This window comes from Oncorhynchus gorbuscha, unplaced genomic scaffold (assembly GCF_021184085.1).
Source record: "Oncorhynchus gorbuscha isolate QuinsamMale2020 ecotype Even-year unplaced genomic scaffold, OgorEven_v1.0 Un_scaffold_387, whole genome shotgun sequence".
NCBI classification, from domain to species: domain Eukaryota; kingdom Metazoa; phylum Chordata; class Actinopteri; order Salmoniformes; family Salmonidae; genus Oncorhynchus; species Oncorhynchus gorbuscha.
Genome location: NW_025745234.1, coordinates 866684 through 889558, shown reverse-complemented (window position 1 = coordinate 889558; position 22875 = coordinate 866684). Strand labels below are relative to the sequence as shown.

Sequence of the window (22875 nt, the reverse complement as noted above, 5' to 3'; positions counted from 1 at the left end):
AGGCTGGGGGAGAGGAGAGAGGTGGTTAGAGAGAGAGGGCTGGGGGAGAGGAGAGAGGTGGTTAGAGAGAGAGGCTGGGGGAGAGGAGAGAGGCTAGGGGAGAGGAGAGAGAGGTGGTTAGAGAGAGAGGCTGGGGGAGAGGAGAGAGGTGGTTAGAGAGAGAGGCTGGGGAGAGGAGAGGGTGGTTAGAGAGAGAGGCTGGGGGAGAGGAGAGGTGGTTAGAGCTGGGGGAGAGGAGAGGTGGTTAGAGAGAGAGAGGCTGGGGGAGAGGAGAGAGGTGGTTAGAGAGAGAGGCTGGGGGAGAGGAGAGTGGTTAGAGAGAGAGAGGCTGGGGGAGAGGAGAGAGGTGGTTAGAGAGAGAGAGGCTGGGGGAGAGGAGAGAGGTGGTTAGAGAGAGAGAGGCTGGGGGAGAGGAGAGGTGGTTAGAGAGAGAGGCTGGGGGAGAGGAGAGGGTGGTTAGAGAGAGAGGCTGGGGGAGAGGAGAGAGGTGGTTAGAGAGAGAGAGGGGCTGGGGGAGAGGAGAGAGGTGGTTAGAGAGAGAGGCTGGGGGAGAGGAGAGAGGTGGTTAGAGAGAGAGGCTGGGGAGAGGAGAGAGGTGGTTAGAGAGAGAGGGCTGGGGGAGAGGAGAGGTGGTTAGAGAGAGAGAGGCTGGGGAGAGGAGAGGTGGTTAGAGAGAGAGGCTGGGGAGAGGAGAGAGGTGGTTAGAGAGAGAGGCTGGGGGAGAGGAGAGAGGTGGTTAGAGAGAGAGAGCTGGGGGAGAGGAGAGAGGTGGTTAGAGAGAGAGGCTGGGGAGAGGAGAGAGGTGGTTAGAGAGAGAGAGGCTCGGGGAGAGGAGAGAGGTGGTTAGAGAGAGAGAGGCTGGGGGAGAGGAGGTTAGAGAGAGAGCTGGGGAGAGGAGAAGAGGTGGTTAGAGAGAGAGAGGCTGGGGGAGAGGAGAGAGGTGGTTAGAGAGAGAGAGGCTGGGGGAGAGGAGAGAGGTGGTTAGAGAGAGGCTGGGGGAGAGGAGAGAGGCTAGGGGAGAGGAGAGAGGTGGTTAGAGAGAGAGGCTGGGGGAGAGGAGAGAGGTGGTTAGAGAGAGAGGCTGGGGAGAGGAGAGAGTGGTTAGAGAGAGAGGCTGGGGGAGAGGAGAGGGTGGTTAGAGAGAGAGAGGCTGGGGGAGAGGAGAGAGGTGGTTAGAGAGAGAGAGGCTGGGGGAGAGGAGAGAGGTGGTTAGAGAGAGAGGCTGGGGGAGAGGAGAGAGGTGGTTAGAGAGAGAGAGGCTGGGGGAGAGGAGAGAGGTGGTTAGAGAGAGAGGCTGGGGAGAGGAGAGAGGTGGTTAGAGAGAGAGAGGCTGGGGGAGAGGAGAGAGGTGGTTAGAGAGAGAGAGGCTGGGGGAGAGGAGAGAGGTGGTTAGAGAGAGGCTGGGGGAGAGAGAGAGGTGGTTAGAGAGAGAGAGCTGGGGGAGAGGAGAGAGGTGGTTAGAGAGAGAGAGGCTGGGGGAGAGGAGGTTAGAGAGAGGCTGGGGGAGAGGAGAGAGGTGGTTAGAGAGAGAGAGGCTGGGTTAGAGAGAGAGAGAGAGAGAGAGAGAGAGAGAGAGCAGGCTGAACCAGGTTTTCCTCTAGGATTTTGCCTGTTCTTAGCTCCAACCCGTATCTTTTTATCCTGAACAACTCCCTAGTCCTTGCCGATGACAAGCATACCCATACCATGATGCAGCCACCACAGAGCCTGGGGAGAGGAGAGAGGCTGGGGAGAGAGAGAGAGGGGGAGAGAAGGAGAGGCTGGGGGAGGAGAGAGAGAGAGAGAGAGAGAGAGAGAGAGAGAGAGAGAGAGAGAGAGAGAGAGAGGAGGGGGAGAGAGAGAGTGGCTGGGGGAGAGAGAGAGAGAGAGAGAGTGGCTGGGGGAGAGGAGAGAGGAGAGGGGGAGAGGAGAGAGGGGGAGAGGAGAGAGGGGGAGGGGAGAGGGGAGGAGGAGGAGAGGAGAGAGGCTGGGGGAGAGGAGAGGCTGGGGGAGAGGAGAGAGGCTGGGGGAGAGGAGAGAGGCTGGGGGAGAGGAGAGAGGGAGAGGAGAGAGGCTGGGGGAGAGGAGAGGCTGGGGGAGAGAGAGGCTGGGGAGAGAGAGAGAGGCTGGGGGAGAGAGAGAGAGAGAGAGAGAGAGAGAGAGAGAGAGAGGGGAGAGAAGGAGAGGCTGGGGGAGAGAGAGAGAGAGAGAGAGAGAGAGAGAGAGAGAGAGAGAGAGAAGGAGAGGCTGGGGGAGAGAGAGAGAGAGAGAGAGAGGGGGAGAGAGAGAGTGGCTGGGGGAGAGAGAGAGGGGGAGAGAGAGAGAGTGGCTGGGGGAGAGGAGAGAGGGGAGGGAGAGAGGGAGAGGAGGAGGAGAGAGGCTGGGGGAGAGGAGAGAGGCTGGGGAGAGGAGAGAGGCTGGGGGAGAGGAGAGAGGCTGGGGGAGAGAGAGAGAGGCTGGGGAGAGAGAGAGAGGGGAGAGAAGGAGGGCTGGGGGAGAGAGAGAGAGAGAGAGAGAGGAGGGGGAGAGGGAGAGGCTGGGGAGAGAGAGAGAGAGAGAGAGAGAGAGAGAGAGAGAGAGAGGAGAGAGAGTGGCTGGGGAGAGAGAGAGGGAGAGAGAGAGTGGCTGGGGGAGAGGAGAGAGGGGGAGAGGAGAGAGGGGAGAGGAGAGAGGCTGGGGGAGAGGAGAGAGGCTGGGGGAGAGGAGAGAGGCTGGGGGAGAGGAGAGAGGCTGGGGGAGAGGAGAGAGGGGAGAGGAGAGAGGCTGGGGGAGAGGAGAGAGGCTGGGGGAGAGGAGAGAGGCTGGGGAGAGGAGAGAGGCTGGGGAGAGGAGAGAGGCTGGGGGAGAGGAGAGAGGCTGGGGGAGAGGAGAGAGGCTGGGGAGAGGAGAGAGGCTGGGGGAGAGGAGAGAGGGTGTTTGGGGCAAATCCAACACATCACTGAGTAACTGCCTCCTTATTTTCAAGCATGGTAGTGGCTGCATCATGGTATGGGTATTCTTGTCATCGGCAAGGACTAGGGAGTTGTTCAGGATAAAAAGATACGGGTTGGAGCTAAGAACAGGCAAAATCCTAGAGGAAAACCTGGTTCAGTCTGCTTTTATACCAGACACTGGGAATTCACCTTTCAGCAGGACAATAACTTACAAAACCAAATCTACACTGGAGTTGCTTAGCAATAAGACACTGACTGTTCCTGAGTTGCCGAGTTACAGTTTAGACTTAAATCTGATTGTAAATCTATGGAAAGACTTAAATGGCCATCCTAGCCATGATCCCCCAACAACTTGACAGAGCTTGAAGAATTATACCTGGGCTAATCATTTACAATCCAGGTGTTTAAAAGCTCTTAGAGACTGTTGGGGCAGAATCAGAATTAGTGATTGATAAATAAGATGTTTTATTTATATAATAATGCTTATGTGGGATATTTGTCATGAGGATGATTTCTTTTGGATAATACTGTTTGCAGTTATCCCTTCTTCTCTGCTCGGGTTTAGTCACTAGGGGCCCAGAGAGGGGAGAGGTCAGGCTTGTCTTCTTATGTCAATGTGTCTGTTAAACCGTGTGATGCTATGAAGAATATCAGAAGGGGAGGAGGACAGAATGGAGGTTCCTCTTCTTCTGGGAATGTGTCTAACTAATGTATGTCTCCTCTGAGGTTGCCCTTATCTTGACCTAGTATATGACCTATGACCTAGGAGGCTCACTATTGTATGTCTCCTCTGAGGTTGCCCTTATTATCTTGACTTAGTATATGACCTATGACCTAGGAGGCTCACTATTGTATGTCTCCTCTGAGGTTGCCCTTATTATCTTGACCTAGTATATGACCTATGACCTAGGAGGCTCACTATTGTATGTCTCCTCTGAGGTTGCCCTTATTATCTTGACCTAGTATATGACCTATGACCTAGGAGGCTCACTATTGTATGTCTCCTCTGAGGTTGCCCTTATCTTGATCGAGTATATGACCTATGACCTAGGAGGCTCACTATTGTATGTCTCCTCTGAGGTTGCCCTTATCTTGACCTAGTATATGACCTATGACCTAGGAGGCTCACTATTGTATGTCTCCTCTGAGGTTGCCCTTATTATCTTGACCTAGTATATGACCTATGACCTAGGAGGCTCACTATTGTATGTCTCCTCTGAGGTTGCCCTTATTATCTTGACCTAGTATATGACCTATGACCTAGGAGGCTCACTATTGTATGTCTCCTCTGAGGTTGCCCTTATCTTGATCGAGTATATGACCTATGACCTAGGAGGCTCACTATTGTCTGTCTCCTCTGACTTTGCCCTTATCTTGACCTAGTATATGACCTAGGACCAAGGAGGCTCACTATTGTATGTCTCCTCTGAGGTTGCCCTTATCTTGACCTAGTATATGACCTAGGACCGAGGAGGCTCAGTGTTGTATGTCCCCTCTGTGGTTGCCCTTATCTTGACCTAGTATATGACCTAGGACCTAGGAGGCTCAGTGTCTTCTCAGATCTTGTCCAGGAGGGGATGTATTTGAGATGGGAGTGTCTATAATTGACAATTGATATATTGGATGAGGTAATGTTTTGGTCCTATGTGGTATAATTAAAGATGGACTGTATTGATTTGATCGTATCTTAACATGTATTGACTCAGGGAGGGTGAATGTTTATCTAATAATCAATATATTTTTTACCTCCCACTTTGACAGAGTATTTAGTAACCAAATACAAGACTTTTCTATTGGCACTTTAGTATCACCGAGCAGCAAAGCCCTACTCTCTCTCTCTCTGTGTGTGTGTGTGTGTGTGTGTGTGTGTGTGTGTGTGTGTGTGTGTGTGTGTGTGTGTGTGTGTGTGTGTGTGTGTGTGTGTGTGTGTGTGTGTGTGTGTGTGTGTGTGTGTGTGTGTGTGTGTGTGTGTGTGTGTGTGTGTGTGTGTGTGTGTGTGTGTGTGTGTGCGCTACCTCAAAGATCTGCGCCAGCTGGACCTCCTTGTTACAGAAGATGGCGTGGATACAGTGGACAGCCTGTTTGGCCTGGTGGGGGGTCCCACGTTTAGCCTTCTGATGAAGGACTGGGATCAGGGTCCTGGGGGGGGAGAGGAGGTTAACAGACTGACTACAGGGAGGAGAGGAGGTTAACAGACTGACTACAGGGAGGAGAGGAGGTTAACACACTGACTACAGGGAGGAGAGGAGGTTAACAGACTGACTACAGGGAGGAGAGGAGAGGAGGTTAACACACTGACTACAGGGAGGAGAGGAGGTTAACAGACTGACTACAGGGAGGAGAGGAGGTTAACAGACTGACTACAGGGAGGAGAGGAGGTTAACAGACTGACTACAGGGAGGAGAGGAGAGGAGGTTAACAGACTGACTACAGGGACTGGAGAGGAGGTTAACAGACTGACTAGAGGGAGGAGAGGAGGTTAACAGACTGACTACAGGGAGGAGAGGAGGTTAACAGACTGACTACAGGGAGGAGAGGAGGTTAACAGACTGACTACAGGGAGGAGAGGAGGTTAACAGACTGACTACAGGGAGGAGAGGAGGTTAACAGACTGACTACAGGGAGGGAGGAGAGGAGGTTAACAGACTGACTACAGGGAGGAGAGGAGGTTAACAGACTGACTACAGGGAGGAGAGGAGAGGAGGTTAACAGACTGACTACAGGGAGGAGAGGAGGTTAACAGACTGACTACAGGGAGGGAGGAGAGGAGGTTAACAGACTGACTACAGGGAGGAAGGAGAGGAGGTTAACAGACTGACTACAGGGAGGGAGGAGAGGAGGTTAACAGACTGACTACAGGGAGGAGAGGAGGTTAACAGACTGACTACAGGGACTGGAGAGGAGGTTAACAGACTGACTACAGGGAGGAAGGAGAGGAGGTTAACAGACTGACTACAGGGAGGAAGGAGAGGAGGTTAACAGACTGACTACAGGGAGGAAGGAGAGGAGGTTAACAGACTGACTACAGGGAGGGAGGAGAGGAGGTTAACAGACTGACTACAGGGAGGGAGGAGAGGAGGTTAACAGACTGACTACAGGGAGGAGAGGAGAGGAGGTTAACAGACTGACTACAGGGACTGGAGAGGAGGTTAACAGACTGACTACAGGGAGGGAGGAGAGGAGGTTAACAGACTGACTACAGGGAGGAAGGAGAGGAGGTTAACAGACTGACTACAGGGAGGAAGGAGAGGAGGTTAACAGACTGACTACAGGGAGGAAGGAGAGGAGGTTAACAGACTGACTACAGGGAGGAAGGAGAGGAGGTTAACAGACTGACTACAGGGAGGGAGGAGAGGAGGTTAACAGACTGACTACAGGGAGGGACGAGAGGAGGTTAACAGACTGACTACAGGGAGGGAGGAGAGGAGGTTAACAGACTGACTACAGGGACTGGAGAGGAGGTTAACAGACTGACTACAGGGAGGAGGGGAGGTTAACAGACTGACTACAGGGAGGAGAGGAGGTTAACAGACTGACTACAGGGAGGAGAGGAGGTTAACAGACTGACTATAGGGAGGGAGGAGAGGAGGTTAACAGACTGACTACAGGGAGGAGGGGAGGTTAACAGACTGACTACAGGGAGGAGGGGAGGTTAACAGACTGACTACAGGGAGGAGAGGAGGTTAACAGACTGACTACAGGGAGGAGAGGAGGTTAACAGACTGACTACAGGGAGGGAGGAGAGGAGGTTAACAGACTGACTACAGGAAGGAAGGAGAGGAAGTTAACAGACTGACTACAGGAAGGATGGAGAGGAGGTTAACAGACTGACTACAGGGAGGGAGGAGAGGAGGTTAACAGACTGACTACAGGGAGGAGAGGAGGTTAACAGACTGACTACAGGGAGGAGAGGAGAGGAGGTTAACAGACTGACTACAGGGAGGAGAGGAGGTTAACAGACTGACTACAGGGAGGAGGGGAGGTTAACAGACTGACTACAGGGAGGGGAGGTTAACAGACTGACTACAGGGAGGAGAGGAGGTTAACAGACTGACTACAGGGGGAGAGGAGGTTAACAGACTGACTACAGGGAGGAGAGGAGAGGAGGTTAACAGACTGACTACAGGGACTGGAGAGGAGGTTAACAAACTGACTACAGGGAGGAAGGAGAGGAGGTTAACAGACTGACTACATGGAGGAAGGAGAGGAGGTTAACAGACTGACTACAGGGAGTAGAGGAGGTTAACAGACTGACTACAGGGAGGAGAGGAGGTTAACAGACTGACTACAGGGGGGAGAGGAGGTTAACAGACTGACTACAGGGAGGAGAGGAGGTTAACAGACTGACTACAGGGAGGAAGGAGAGGAGGTTAACAGACTGACTACAGGGAGGAGAGGAGGTTAACAGACTGACTACAGGGAGGAGAGGAGGTTAACAGACTGACTACAGGGAGGAGAGGAGAGGAGGTTAACAGACTGACTACAGGGAGGAGAGGAGAGGAGGTTAACAGGCTGACTAGAGGGAGTGAGGAGAGGAGGTTAACAAACTGACTACAGGGAGGAGAGGAGGTTAACAGACTGACTACAGGGAGGAGAGGAGGTTAACAGACTGACTACAGGGAGGAAGGAGAGGAGGTTAACAGACTGACTACAGGGAGGAGAGGAGGTTAACAGACTGACTACAGGGAGGAGAGGAGGTTAACAGACTGACTACAGGGAGGGAGGAGAGGAGGTTAACAGACTGACTACAGGGAGGAGAGGAGGTTAACAGACTGACTACAGGGAGGAGAGGAGGTTAACAGACTGACTACAGGGAGGAGAGGAGAGGAGGTTAACAGACTGACTACAGGGAGGAGAGGAGAGGAGGTTAACAGACTGACTACAGGGAGGAGAGGAGAGGAGGTTAACAGACTGACTACAGGGAGGAGAGGAGGTTAACAGACTGACTACAGGGAGGAGAGGAGGTTAACAGACTGACTACAGTCATGGACCCTTTACCCATTACATTAGCTATCCACCCAGTCTCTCCCTCCCTCCCTGCCTCCCCCTCTCTCCCTCCCACCCAGTCTCTCCCTCCCTCCCTCCCTCCCCCTCCCTCCCTCCCTCCCCCTCTCTCACTCCCTCCCACCCTCCCACCCTGTCTCTCCCTCCCTCCCACCCTCCCTCCCCCTCCCTCCCTTCCCCTCCCCCTCCCCCTCTCTCGTCCCCCTCCCTCCCTCCCTGCCTCTCTTACGATCGTATCTGCTGTAGTTCGGTCTCTATTTTCTGTCCGGTGTTCCTGAAGATCTGAATGGCCGCCTCGGCCACCTTGTCATCCTCCATCTTCAGACACTGAAGCAGAGACTCATACGTCTCAGCAGAGTGGAACGCTGTGGGGTGGGTGAAGGACAGAACCTGGAGGAGAGGAGGAAGAGGAGGAGGAGAGAAGAAGAGGAGGAAGAGGAGGAGAGGAAGAGGAGGAAGAGGAGAGGAGGAGAAGAGGAGGAGGAGAGGAGAAGAGGAGGAAGAGGAGAGGAGGAGAAGAGGAGAAGGAGAGGAGGAGGAGAGGAGGAGGAAAGGACGTGGAGAAGGAGGAAGAGAGGAGGAAGACAAGAAAAAGTTACTCTGTCCATTCATCCACCGGTCCCCTCCTCCCTCCCTCCCTCTCGCCCCCTCTCTCTCTCTCTCTCTTCATCCCTCCATCCCCTCTCTCCTCATCCCTCCATCCCCTCTCTCTCTCCCTCTCTTCATCCCTCCATCCCCTCATCCCTCCATCCCCTCTCTCCTCATCCCTCCATCCCCTCTCTCTCTTTCTTCATCCCTCCATCCCCTCTCTCTCTTCATCCCTCCATCCCCTCTCTCCTCATCCCTCCATCCCCTCTCTCTCTCTTTCTTCATCCCCTCTCTCTTCATCCCTCCATCCCCTCTCTCTCTTCATCCCTCCATCCACTCTCTCTCTTCATCCCTCCATCCCCTCTCTCCTCATCCCTCCATCCCCTCTCTCCTCATCCCTCCATCCCTCTCTCCTCATCCCTCCATCCCCCTCTCTCTTCATCCCTCCATCCCCCTCTCTCTTCATCCCTCCATCCCCTCTCTCTCTTCATCCCTCCATCCCCTCTCTCTCTTCATCCCTCCATCCCCTCTCTCTCTTCATCCCTCCATCCCCTCTCTCTCCTCATCCCTCCATCCCCTCTCTCCTCATCCCTCCATCCCCTCTCTCCTCATCCCTCCATCCTCTCTCTCTCTTCATCCCTCCATCCCCTCTCTCTCTTTCTTCATCCCTCCATCCCCTCTCTCTTTCTTCATCCCTCCATCCCCTCTCTCTCTTTCTTCATCCCTCCATCCCCTCTCTCTCTTCATCCCTCCATCCCCTCTCTCTCTTCATCCCTCCATCCCCTCTCTCTCTTCATCCCTCCATCCCCTCTCTCTCTTCATCCCTCCATCCCCTCTCTCTCTTCATCCCTCCATCCCCTCTCTCTCTCTTCATCCCTCCATCCCCTCTCTCTCTTCATCCCTCCATCCCCTCTCTCTCTTCATCCCTCCATCCCTCTCTCTCTTCATCCCTCCATCCCCTCTCTCTTCATCCCTCCATCCCCTCTCTCTTCATCCCTCCATCCCCTCTCTCTTCATCCCTCCATCCCCTCTCTCTCCTCATCCCTCCATCCCCTCTCTCTCCTCATCCCTCCAACCCTCCATCCCCTCTCTCTCCTCATCCCTCCATCCCCTCTCTCTCTCCTCATCCCTCCATCCCCCCTCTCTCTCTCCCTCTTCATCCCTCCATCCCCTCTCTCTTTCTTCATCCCTCCATCCCCCCTCTCTCTCCCTCTCTCCTCCTCCCTCCCTCTCTCTTTCTTCATCCCTCCATCCCCTCTCTCTCTCCCTCTCCTCCTCCATCCCCTCTCTCTTTCTTCATCCCTCCATCCCCTCTCTCTTCATCCCTCCATCCTCTCTCTCTTCATCCCTCCATCCTCCCTCTCTCTCTTCATCCCTCCATCCTCCCTCTCTCTCTTCATCCCTCCATCCCCTCTCTCTTCATCCCTCCATCCTCTCTCTCTTCATCCCTCCATCCTCCCTCTCTCTCTTCATCCCTCCATCCTCCCTCTCTCTCTTCATCCCTCCATCCCCTCTCTCTTCATCCCTCCATCCCCTCTCTCTTCATCCCTCCATCCCCTCTCTCTCTCCCTCTTCATCCCTCCATCCCCTCTCTCTCTCTCCCTCTTCATCCCTCCATCCCCTCTCTCTCTCTCCCTCTTCATCCCTCCATCCCCTCTCTCTCTCCCTCTCTCCTCCTCCCTCCCTCTCTCTTTCTTCATCCCTCCATCCCCTCTCTCTCTCCCTCTCCTCCTCCATCCCCTCTCTCTTTCTTCATCCCTCCATCCCCTCTCTCTTCATCCCTCCATCCTCTCTCTCTCTTCATCCCTCCATCCTCCCTCTCTCTCTCTTCATCCCTCCATCCCTCTCTCTCTTCATCCCTCCATCCCCTCTCTCTCCTCATCCCTCCATCCCCTCTCTCTCCTCATCCCTCCATCCCCTCTCTCTCCTCATCCCTCCATCCCCTCTCTCTCTCTCTCTTCATCCCTCCATCCTCCCTCTCTCTCTTCATCCCTCCATCCCCTCTCTTCATCCCTCCATCCCCTCTCTCTCCCTCTCTCTCTTCATCCCTCCATCCATACCTTCAGTAGTTCCAGTCCAGAGCGGATGGCAGTGTCAGGTGTGACACCTTCCTCATCATCATCAGCCGTTCCCTCGATAGACTTATTCAGCAGCTTGACCAGAGCACTGAGCAGAGAGACATCACATATAACATTATATAACCTCTTATTCAACAGCTAGACCAGAGCAGAGAGACAGCACATATAACATTATATAACCTCTTATTCAACAGCTAGACCAGAGCAGAGAGACATCACGTATAACCTCTTATTCAACAGCTAGACCAGAGCAGAGAGACATCACATATACCATTATATAACCTCTTATTCAACAGCTAGACCAGAGCAGAGAGACATCACATATAACCTCTTATTCAACAGCTAGACCAGAGCAGAGAGACATCACATATAACATTATATAACCTCTTATTCAGCAGCTAGACCAGAGCAGAGAGATATCACATATAACATTATATAACCTCTTATTCAACAGCTAGACCAGAGCAGAGAGACATCACATATAACATTATATAACTTCTTATTCAGCAGCTAGACCAGAGCAGAGAGACATCACATATAACATTATATAACCTCTTATTCAGCAGCTAGACCAGAGCAGAGAGACATCACATATAACCTCTTATTCAACAGCTAGACCAGAGCAGAGAGACATCACATATAACATTATATAACCTCTTATTCAACAGCTAGACCAGAGCAGAGAGACATCACATATAACCTCTTATTCAGCAGCTAGACCAGAGCAGAGAGACATCACATATACCATTATATAACCTCTTATTCAACAGCTAGACCAGAGCAGAGAGCAGATATAACCACACACACACACACACACACACACACACACACACACACACACACACACACACACACACACACACACACACACACACACACACACACACACACACACACACACACACACACACACACACCATGTACCTGATGGCCTCTGAGTCGATGTGGACGGGCGCGATGCGTTCCAACAGGAACTTCACCATCTCCAGGAAGGGGTTGGTGGGCTGCTTCGGGAACGTCAGTTTACGAGTAATCTCCCTCTGCAATACACGATCAATACACGATCAATATCTAACTGGTAATCTCCCTCTGCAATACACGATCAATATCTAACTGGTAATCTCCCTCTGAAATACACGATCAATATCTAACTGGTAATCTCCCTCTGAAAAACACCATCAATATCTAACTGGTAATCTCCCTCTGCAAAACACGATCAATATCTAACTGGTAATCTCCCTCTGAAAAACACCATCAATATCTAACTGGTAATCTCCCTCTGAAAAACACGATCAATATCTAACTGGTAATCTCCCTCTGAAATACACAATCAATACACGATCAATATCTAACTGGTAATCTCCCTCTGAAATACACGATCAATATCTAACTGGTAATCTCCCTCTGCAATACACGATCAATACACGATCAATATCTAACTGGTAATCTCCCTCTGCAATACACGATCAATATCTAACTGGTAATCTCCCTCTGAAATACACAATCAATATCTAAGTGGTAATCTCCCTCTGAAAAACACGATCAATATCTAAGTGGTAATCTCCCTCTGAAAAACACCATCAATATCTAACTGGTAATCTCCCTCTGAAAAACACGATCAATATCTAACTGGTAATCTCCCCTCTGAAATACACAATCAATATCTAACTGGTAATCTCCCTCTGCAATACACGATCAATATCTAACTGGTAATCTCCCTCTGAAAAACACGATCAATATCTAACTGGTAATCTCCCCTCTGAAAAACACGATCAATATCTAACTGGTAATCTCCCTCTGAAAAACACGATCAATATCTAACTGGTAATCTCCCTCTGAAAAACACGATCAATATCTAACTGGTACTGTTCCATCTGAAAAACACGATCAATATCTAACTGGTAATCTCCCCTCTGAAATACACGATCAATATCTAACTGGTAATCTCCCCTCTGCAATACACGATCAATATCTAACTGGTAATCTCCCTATGAAATACACGATCAATATCTAACTGGTAATCTCCCCTCTGCAATACACGATCAATACACAATCAATATCTAACTGGTAATCTCCCTCTGAAAAACACGATCAATATCTAACTGGTAATCTCCCTCTGAAATACACAATCGTTTAAAAGTTGGGGGTCACTTAGAAATGTCCTTGTTTTTGAAAGAAAATCACATTTATTTTGTCCATTTAAAATAACATTATTGATCAAATTGATCAGAAACACAGTTTATACATCGTTAATGTTGTAAACGACGTTAGCTCAAAAACCCGAGAAAAAACAATCCCACTTCCTGGATGGATTTATGTTTGTAGTTATCCATTGGCTGCCTTTACAGATTCCATTGATTTAGGACTCAAGATTGCACTTCCTATGGCTTCCACTAGATGTCAACAGTCTTCAGACATTGTTTCAGGCTTGTATTCTGAAAAATGAGGGAGTAAGGTCACTCTGAATGAGTGGACACTGCAGTGTCCCAGAGGTTTTTCACGACCGAGAGGCTTTCTTGTTTTCTTGACGAAATTATTGTCCGGTTGAAATATTATTAATTATTACGACTAAAAACAACCTGAGGATCGATTATAAACATCGTTTGACATGTTACTACGAACTTTACGGATACTATTTAGATTTTTCGTCTGCCTGTCGTTTGAGCCTGTGGATTATTGAACAAAACGGAGGTTTTTGGATATAAGAGGGCTTTATCGAAACAAAACTAACATGTATTGAGTAAATGGGAGTCTTGTGAGTGCAACCATATGAAGATCATCAAAGATAAGTTTCTCTATTTCTGACTTGTGTAACTCCTCTACTTGGCTGGTAACTGTTTGTAAAGATTTGTCTGCTGGGTGCTGTTCTCAGATAATCGCATGGTTTGCTTTCACCGTAAAGCCTTTTTGAAATCTGACACCGCGGTTGGATTAGCAAGAAGTTCATCTTTAAACCTATGTATAACACTTGTATGATTTAAGGACTTTTATAGTTCTATATATAATGTTCCAGGTATCCAGTCTACCAGACAGTATTATGATGTTCCAGGTATCCAGTCTATCAGACAGTATTATAATGTTCCAGGTATCCAGTCTACCAGACAGTATTATGATGTTCCAGGTATCCAGTCTATCAGACAGTATTATATTATGATGTTCCAGGTATCCAGTCTATCAGACAGTATTATATTATAATGTTCCAGGTATCCAGTCTATCAGACAGTATTATGATGTTCCAGGTATCCAGTCTATCAGACAGTATTATAATGTTCCAGGTATCCAGTCTATCAGACAGTATTCTAATGTTCCAGGTATCCAGTCTACCAGACAGTATTATAATGTTCCAGGTATCCAGTCTATCAGACAGTATTAGAATGTTCCAGGTATCCAGTCTATCAGACAGTATTATAATGTTCCAGGTATCCAGTCTATCAGACAGTATTATATTATAATGTTCCAGGTATCCAGTCTATCAGACAGTATTATATTATAATGTTCCAGGTATCCAGTCTATCAGACAGTATTATATTATGATGTTCCAGGTATCCAGTCTATCAGACAGTATTATATTATAATGTTCCAGGTATCCAGTCTATCAGACAGTATTATAATGTTCCAGGTATCCAGTCTACCAGACAGTATTATATTATAATGTTCCAGGTATCCAGTCTATCAGACAGTATTATATTATGATGTTCCAGGTATCCAGTCTATCAGACAGTATTATATTATAATGTTCCAGTCTATCAGTATCCAGTCTATCAGACAGTATTATAATGTTCCAGGTATCCAGTCTATCAGACAGTATTATATTATAATGTTCCAGGTATCCAGTCTATCAGACAGTATTATATTATAATGTTCCAGGTATCCAGTCTATCAGACAGTATTATAATGTTCCAGGTATCCAGTCTATCAGACAGTATTATAATGTTCCAGGTATCCAGTCTACCAGACAGTATTATATTATAATGTTCCAGGTATCCAGTCTATCAGACAGTATTATATTATGATGTTCCAGGTATCCAGTCTATCAGACAGTATTCTAATGTTCCAGGTATCCAGTCTACCAGACAGTATTATGATGTTCCAGGTATCCAGTCTACCAGACAGTATTATGATGTTCCAGGTATCCAGTCTATCAGACAGTATTATGATATTCCAGGTATCCAGTCTATCAGACAGTATTATATTATAATGTTCCAGGTATCCAGTCTATCAGACAGTATTATAATGTTCCAGGTATCCAGTCTATCAGACAGTATTATGATATTCCAGGTATCCAGTCTATCAGACAGTATTATAATGTTCCAGGTATCCAGTCTATCAGACAGTATTATATTATAATGTTCCAGGTATCCAGTCTATCAGACAGTATTATAATGTTCCAGGTATCCAGTCTATCAGACAGTATTATATTATAATGTTCCAGGTATCCAGTCTACCAGACAGTATTATATTATGATGTTCCAGGTATCCAGTCTATCAGACAGTATTATATTATGATGTTCCAGGTATCCAGTCTATCAGACAGTATTATAATGTTCCAGGTATCCAGTCTACCAGACAGTATTATATTATAATGTTCCAGGTATCCAGTCTATCAGACAGTATTATATTATGATGTTCCAGGTATCCAGTCTATCAGACAGTATTATATTATAATGTTCCAGGTATCCAGTCTATCAGACAGTATTATAATGTTCCAGGTATCCAGTCTATCAGACAGTATTATATTATAATGTTCCAGGTATCCAGTCTATCAGACAGTATTATATTATGATGTTCCAGGTATCCAGTCTATCAGACAGTATTCTAATGTTCCAGGTATCCAGTCTACCAGACAGTATTATGATGTTCCAGGTATCCAGTCTATCAGACAGTATTATATTATAATGTTCCAGGTATCCAGTCTATCAGACAGTATTATATTATAATGTTCCAGGTATCCAGTCTATCAGACAGTATTATAATGTTCCAGGTATCCAGTCTATCAGACAGTATTATATTATAATGTTCCAGGTATCCAGTCTATCAGACAGTATTATATTATAATGTTCCAGGTATCCAGTCTATCAGACAGTATTATAATGTTCCAGGTATCCAGTCTATCAGACAGTATTATATTATAATGTTCCAGGTATCCAGTCTATCAGACAGTATTATATTATAATGTTCCAGGTATCCAGTCTATCAGACAGTATTATAATGTTCCAGGTATCCAGTCTATCAGACAGTATTATAATGTTCCAGGTATCCAGTCTACCAGACAGTATTATGATGTTCCAGGTATCCAGTCTATCAGACAGTATTATAATGTTCCAGGTATCCAGTCTATCAGACAGTATTATAATGTTCCAGGTATCCAGTCTACCAGACAGTATTATGATGTTCCAGGTATCCAGTCTATCAGACAGTATTATAATGTTCCAGGTATCCAGTCTACCAGACAGTATTATGATGTTCCAGGTATACAGTCTACCAGACAGTATTATGATGTTCCAGGTATCCAGTCTACCAGACAGTATTATGATGTTCCAGGTATCCAGTCTATCAGACAGTATTATAATGTTCCAGGTATCCAGTCTATCAGACAGTATTATATTATAATGTTCCAGGTATCCAGTCTACCAGACAGTATTATATTATGATGTTCCAGGTACCCAGTCTATCAGACAGTATTATATTATGATGTTCCAGGTATCCAGTCTATCAGACAGTATTATATTATGATGTTCCAGGTATCCAGTCTATCAGACAGTATTATATTATAATGTTCCAGGTATCCAGTCTACCAGACAGTATTATATTATGATGTTCCAGGTACCCAGTCTATCAGACAGTATTATATTATGATGTTCCAGGTATCCAGTCTATCAGACAGTATTATAATGTTCCAGGTATCCAGTCTACCAGACAGTATTATATTATAATGTTCCAGGTATCCAGTCTATCAGACAGTATTATATTATGATGTTCCAGGTATCCAGTCTACCAGACAGTATTATGATGTTCCAGGTATCCAGTCTACCAGACAGTATTATGATGTTCCAGGTATCCAGTCTATCAGACAGTATTATAATGTTCCAGGTATCCAGTCTACCAGACAGTATTATAATGTTCCAGGTATACAGTCTACCAGACAGTATTATGATGTTCCAGGTATCCAGTCTATCAGACAGTATTATATTATAATGTTCCAGGTATCCAGTCTATCAGACAGTATTATAATGTTCCAGGTATCCAGTCTATCAGACAGTATTATATTATAATGTTCCAGGTATCCAGTCTACCAGACAGTATTATATTATGATGTTCCAGGTACCCAGTCTATCAGACAGTATTATATTATGATGTTCCAGGTATCCAGTCTATCAGACAGTATTATAATGTTCCAGGTATCCAGTCTACCAGACAGTATTATATTATAATGTTCCAGGTATCCAGTCTATCAGACAGTATTATATTATGATGTTCCAGGTATCCAGTCTATCAGACAGTATTATATTATAATGTTCCAGGTATCCAGTCTATCAGACAGTATTATAATGTTCCAGGTATCCAGTCTATCAGACAGTATTATATTATAATGTTCCAGGTATCCAGTCTATCAGACAGTATTATATTATAATGTTCCAGGTATCCAGTCTATCAGACAGTATTATATTATAATGTTCCAGGTATCCAGTCTATCAGACAGTATTATAATGTTCCAGGTATCCAGTCTATCAGACAGTATTATATTATAATGTTCCAGGTATCCAGTCTATCAGACAGTATTATAATGTTCCAGGTATCCAGTCTATCAGACAGTATTATAATGTTCCAGGTATCCAGTCTATCAGACAGTATTATATTATAATGTTCCAGGTATCCAGTCTATCAGACAGTATTATATTATAATGTTCCAGGTATCCAGTCTATCAGACAGTATTATAATGTTCCAGGTATCCAGTCTATCAGACAGTATTATATTATAATGTTCCAGGTATCCAGTCTATCAGACAGTATTATATTATAATGTTCCAGGTATCCAGTCTATCAGACAGTATTATATTATAATGTTCCAGGTATCCAGTCTATCAGACAGTATTATAATGTTCCAGGTATCCAGTCTATCAGACAGTATTATATTATAATGTTCCAGGTATCCAGTCTATCAGACAGTATTATATTATAATGTTCCAGGTATCCAGTCTATCAGACAGTATTATAATGTTCCAGGTATCCAGTCTATCAGACAGTATTATAATGTTCCAGGTATCCAGTCTATCAGACAGTATTATATTATGATGTTCCAGGTATCCAGTCTATCAGACAGTATTATATTATAATGTTCCAGGTATCCAGTCTATCAGACAGTATTCTAATGTTCCAGGTATCCAGTCTACCAGACAGTATTATGATGTTCCAGGTATCCAGTCTACCAGACAGTATTATGATGTTCCAGGTATCCAGTCTATCAGACAGTATTCTAATGTTCCAGGTATCCAGTCTACCAGACAGTATTATGATGTTCCAGGTATCCAGTCTACCAGACAGTATTATGATGTTCCAGGTATCCAGTCTATCAGACAGTATTATATTATAATGTTCCAGGTATCCAGTCTATCAGACAGTATTATGATGTTCCAGGTATCCAGTCTACCAGACAGTATTATGATGTTCCAGGTATCCAGTCTATCAGACAGTATTATATTATAATGTTCCAGGTATCCAGTCTATCAGACAGTATTATAATGTTCCAGGTATCCAGTCTATCAGACAGTATTATAATGTTCCAGGTATCCAGTCTATCAGACAGTATTATATTATAATGTTCCAGGTATCCAGTCTATCAGACAGTATTATATTATAATGTTCCAGGTATCCAGTCTATCAGACAGTATTATAATGTTCCAGGTATCCAGTCTACCAGACAGTATTATAATGTTCCAGGTATCCAGTCTATCAGACAGTATTATAATGTTCCAGGTATCCAGTCTATCAGACAGTATTATAATGTTCCAGGTATCCAGTCTATCAGACAGTATTATATTATAATGTTCCAGGTATCCAGTCTATCAGACAGTATTATAATGTTCCAGGTATCCAGTCTATCAGACAGTATTATAATGTTCCAGGTATCCAGTCTATCAGACAGTATTATAATGTTCCAGGTATCCAGTCTATCAGACAGTATTATATTATAATGTTCCAGGTATCCAGTCTATCAGACAGTATTATATTATAATGTTCCAGGTATCCAGTCTATCAGACAGTATTATATTATCCAGGTAATGTTCCAGGTATCCAGTCTATCAGACAGTATTATAATGTTCCAGGTATCAGTCTATCAGACAGTATTATAATGTTCCAGGTATCCAGTCTATCAGACAGTATTATATTATAATGTTCCAGGTATCCAGTCTATCAGACAGTATTATAATGTTCCAGGTATCCAGTCTATCAGACAGTATTATAATGTTCCAGGTATCCAGTCTATCAGACAGTATTATATTATAATGTTCCAGGTATCCAGTCTATCATACAGTATTATATTATAATGTTCCAGGTATCCAGTCTATCAGACAGTATTATAATGTTCCAGGTATCCAGTCTATCAGACAGTATTATAATGTTCCAGGTATCCAGTCTATCAGACAGTATTATATTATGATGTTCCAGGTATCCAGTCTATCAGACAGTATTATATTATAATGTTCCAGGTATCCAGTCTATCAGACAGTATTCTAATGTTCCAGGTATCCAGTCTATTATAGACAGTATTATGATGTTCCAGGTATCCAGTCTACCAGACAGTATTATGATGTTCCAGGTATCCAGTCTATCAGACAGTATTATAATGTTCCAGGTATCCAGTCTATCAGACAGTATTATAATGTTCCAGGTATCCAGTCTATCAGACAGTATTATATTATAATGTTCCAGGTATCCAGTCTACCAGACAGTATTATATTATGATGTTCCAGGTACCCAGTCTATCAGACAGTATTATATTATGATGTTCCAGGTATCCAGTCTATCAGACAGTATTATAATGTTCCAGGTATCCAGTCTACCAGACAGTATTATATTATAATGTTCCAGGTATCCAGTCTATCAGACAGTATTATATTATGATGTTCCAGGTATCCAGTCTATCAGACAGTATTATATTATAATGTTCCAGGTATCCAGTCTATCAGACAGTATTCTAATGTTCCAGGTATCCAGTCTACCAGACAGTATTATGATGTTCCAGGTATCCAGTCTATCAGACAGTATTATATTATAATGTTCCAGGTATCCAGTCTATCAGACATATTATGTATATATATTATAATGTTCCAGGTATCCAGTCTATCAGACAGTATTATATTATAATGTTCCAGGTATCCAGTCTATCAGACAGTATTATAATGTTCCAGGTATCCAGTCTATCAGACAGTATTATATTATAATGTTCCAGGTATCCAGTCTATCAGACAGTATTATAATGTTCCAGGTATCCAGTCTATCAGACAGTATTATATTATGATGTTCCAGGTATCCAGTCTATCAGACAGTATTATATTATAATGTTCCAGGTATCCAGTCTATCAGACAGTATTATAATGTTCCAGGTATCCAGTCTACCAGACAGTATTATGATGTTCCAGGTATCCAGTCTACCAGACAGTATTATGATGTTCCAGGTATCCAGTCTATCAGACAGTATTCTAATGTTCCAGGTATCCAGTCTACCAGACAGTATTATGATGTTCCAGGTATCCAGTCTACCAGACAGTATTATGATGTTCCAGGTATCCAGTCTATCAGACAGTATTATATTATAATGTTCCAGGTATCCAGTCTATCAGACAGTATTATGATGTTCCAGGTATCCAGTCTACCAGACAGTATTATGATGTTCCAGGTATCCAGTCTATCAGACAGTATTATATTATAATGTTCCAGGTATCCAGTCTATCAGACAGTATTATAATGTTCCAGGTATCCAGTCTATCAGACAGTATTATAATGTTCCAGGTATCCAGTCTATCAGACAGTATTATATTATAATGTTCCAGGTATCCAGTCTATCAGACAGTATTATATTATAATGTTCCAGGTATCCAGTCTATCAGACAGTATTATAATGTTCCAGGTATCCAGTCTATCAGACAGTATTATAATGTTCCAGGTATCCAGTCTATCAGACAGTATTATATTATAATGTTCCAGGTATCCAGTCTATCAGACAGTATTATATATGTTCCATAAGTCTATCCAGGTTATAATGTTCCAGGTATCAGTCTATCAGACAGTATTATAATGTTCCAGGTATCCAGTCTATCAGACAGTATTATATTATAATGTTCCAGGTATCCAGTCTATCAGACAGTATTATATTATGATGTTCAGTATTATATTATGATGTTCCAGGTATCCAGTCTATCAGACAGTATTATATTATGATGTTCCAGGTATCCAGTCTATCAGACAGTATTATAATGTTCCAGGTATCCAGTCTATCAGACAGTATTATATTATAATGTTCCAGGTATCCAGTCTATCAGACAGTATTATATTATGATGTTCCAGGTATCCAGTCTATCAGACAGTATTATATTATAATGTTCCAGGTATCCAGTCTATCAGACAGTATTATAATGTTCCAGGTATCCAGTCTATCAGACAGTATTATATTATAATGTTCCAGGTATCCAGTCTATCAGACAGTATTATATTATAATGTTCCAGGTATCCAGTCTATCAGACAGTATTATATTATAATGTTCCAGGTATCCAGTCTATCAGACAGTATTATAATGTTCCAGGTATCCAGTCTATCAGACAGTATTATATTATAATGTTCCAGGTATCCAGTCTATCAGACAGTATTATATTATAATGTTCCAGGTATCCAGTCTATCAGACAGTATTATAATGTTCCAGGTATCCAGTCTATCAGACAGTATTATAATGTTCCAGGTATCCAGTCTATCAGACAGTATTATATTATGATGTTCCAGGTATCCAGTCTATCAGACAGTATTATATTATAATGTTCCAGGTATCCAGTCTATCAGACAGTATTATATTATGTTCCAGGTATCCAGTCTATCAGACAGTATTATATTATGTTCCAGGTATCCAGTCTATCAGACAGTATTATAATGTTCCAGGTATCCAGTCTATCAGACAGTATTCTAATGTTCCAGGTATCCAGTCTACCAGACAGTATTATGATGTTCCAGGTATCCAGTCTATCAGACAGTATTATGATGTTCCAGGTATCCAGTCTACCAGACAGTATTATGATGTTCCAGGTATCCAGTCTATCAGACAGTATTATATTATAATGTTCCAGGTATCCAGTCTATCAGACAGTATTATATTATAATGTTCCAGGTATCCAGTCTACCAGACAGTATTATATTATGATGTTCCAGGTATCCAGTCTACCAGACAGTATTATATTATGATGTTCCAGGTATCCAGTCTATCAGACAGTATTATAATGTTCCAGGTATCCAGTCTATCAGACAGTATTATATTATAATGTTCCAGGTATCCAGTCTATCAGACAGTATTATATTATAATGTTCCAGGTATCCAGTCTATCAGACAGTATTATAATGTTCCAGGTATCCAGTCTATCAGACAGTATTATATTATAATGTTCCAGGTATCCAGTCTACCAGACAGTATTATATTATGATGTTCCAGGTATCCAGTCTATCAGACAGTATTATATTATGATGTTCCAGGTATCCAGTCTATCAGACAGTATTATAATGTTCCAGGTATCCAGTCTACCAGACAGTATTATATTATAATGTTCCAGGTATCCAGTCTATCAGACAGTATTATATTATGATGTTCCAGGTATCCAGTCTATCAGACAGTATTATATTATATAATGTTCCAGGTATCCAGTCTATCAGACAGTATTATAATGTTCCAGGTATCCAGTCTATCAGACAGTATTATATTATAATGTTCCAGGTATCCAGTCTATCAGACAGTATTATATTATAATGTTCCAGGTATCCAGTCTATCAGACAGTATTATATTATAATGTTCCAGGTATCCAGTCTATCAGACAGTATTATAATGTTCCAGGTATCCAGTCTATCAGACAGTATTATATTATAATGTTCCAGGTATCCAGTCTATCAGACAGTATTATAATGTTCCAGGTATCCAGTCTATCAGACAGTATTATATTATAATGTTCCAGGTATCCAGTCTATCAGACAGTATTATATTATAATGTTCCAGGTATCCAGTCTATCAGACAGTATTATAATGTTCCAGGTATCCA

General features: G+C 44.4%; 1 protein-coding gene across 1 annotated transcript in view; it reads right to left on the bottom strand.

Moving 5' to 3' along the window:
• Positions 1-11646, bottom strand: part of LOC124018074 (sister chromatid cohesion protein PDS5 homolog A-like) — a gene marked incomplete at both ends in the record, with an annotated part of 31905 nt that extends 20259 nt beyond the window's left edge. The window contains 4 exons of the mRNA XM_046333332.1: positions 4928-5051; positions 8146-8306; positions 10565-10670; positions 11507-11646. Of these exons, the coding sequence (XP_046189288.1) occupies positions 4928-5051; positions 8146-8306; positions 10565-10670; positions 11507-11646 (531 nt within the window). The remainder of the gene's footprint in view (positions 1-4927; positions 5052-8145; positions 8307-10564; positions 10671-11506) is intronic.
• Between the last annotated feature and the right edge of the window lie 11229 nt (positions 11647-22875).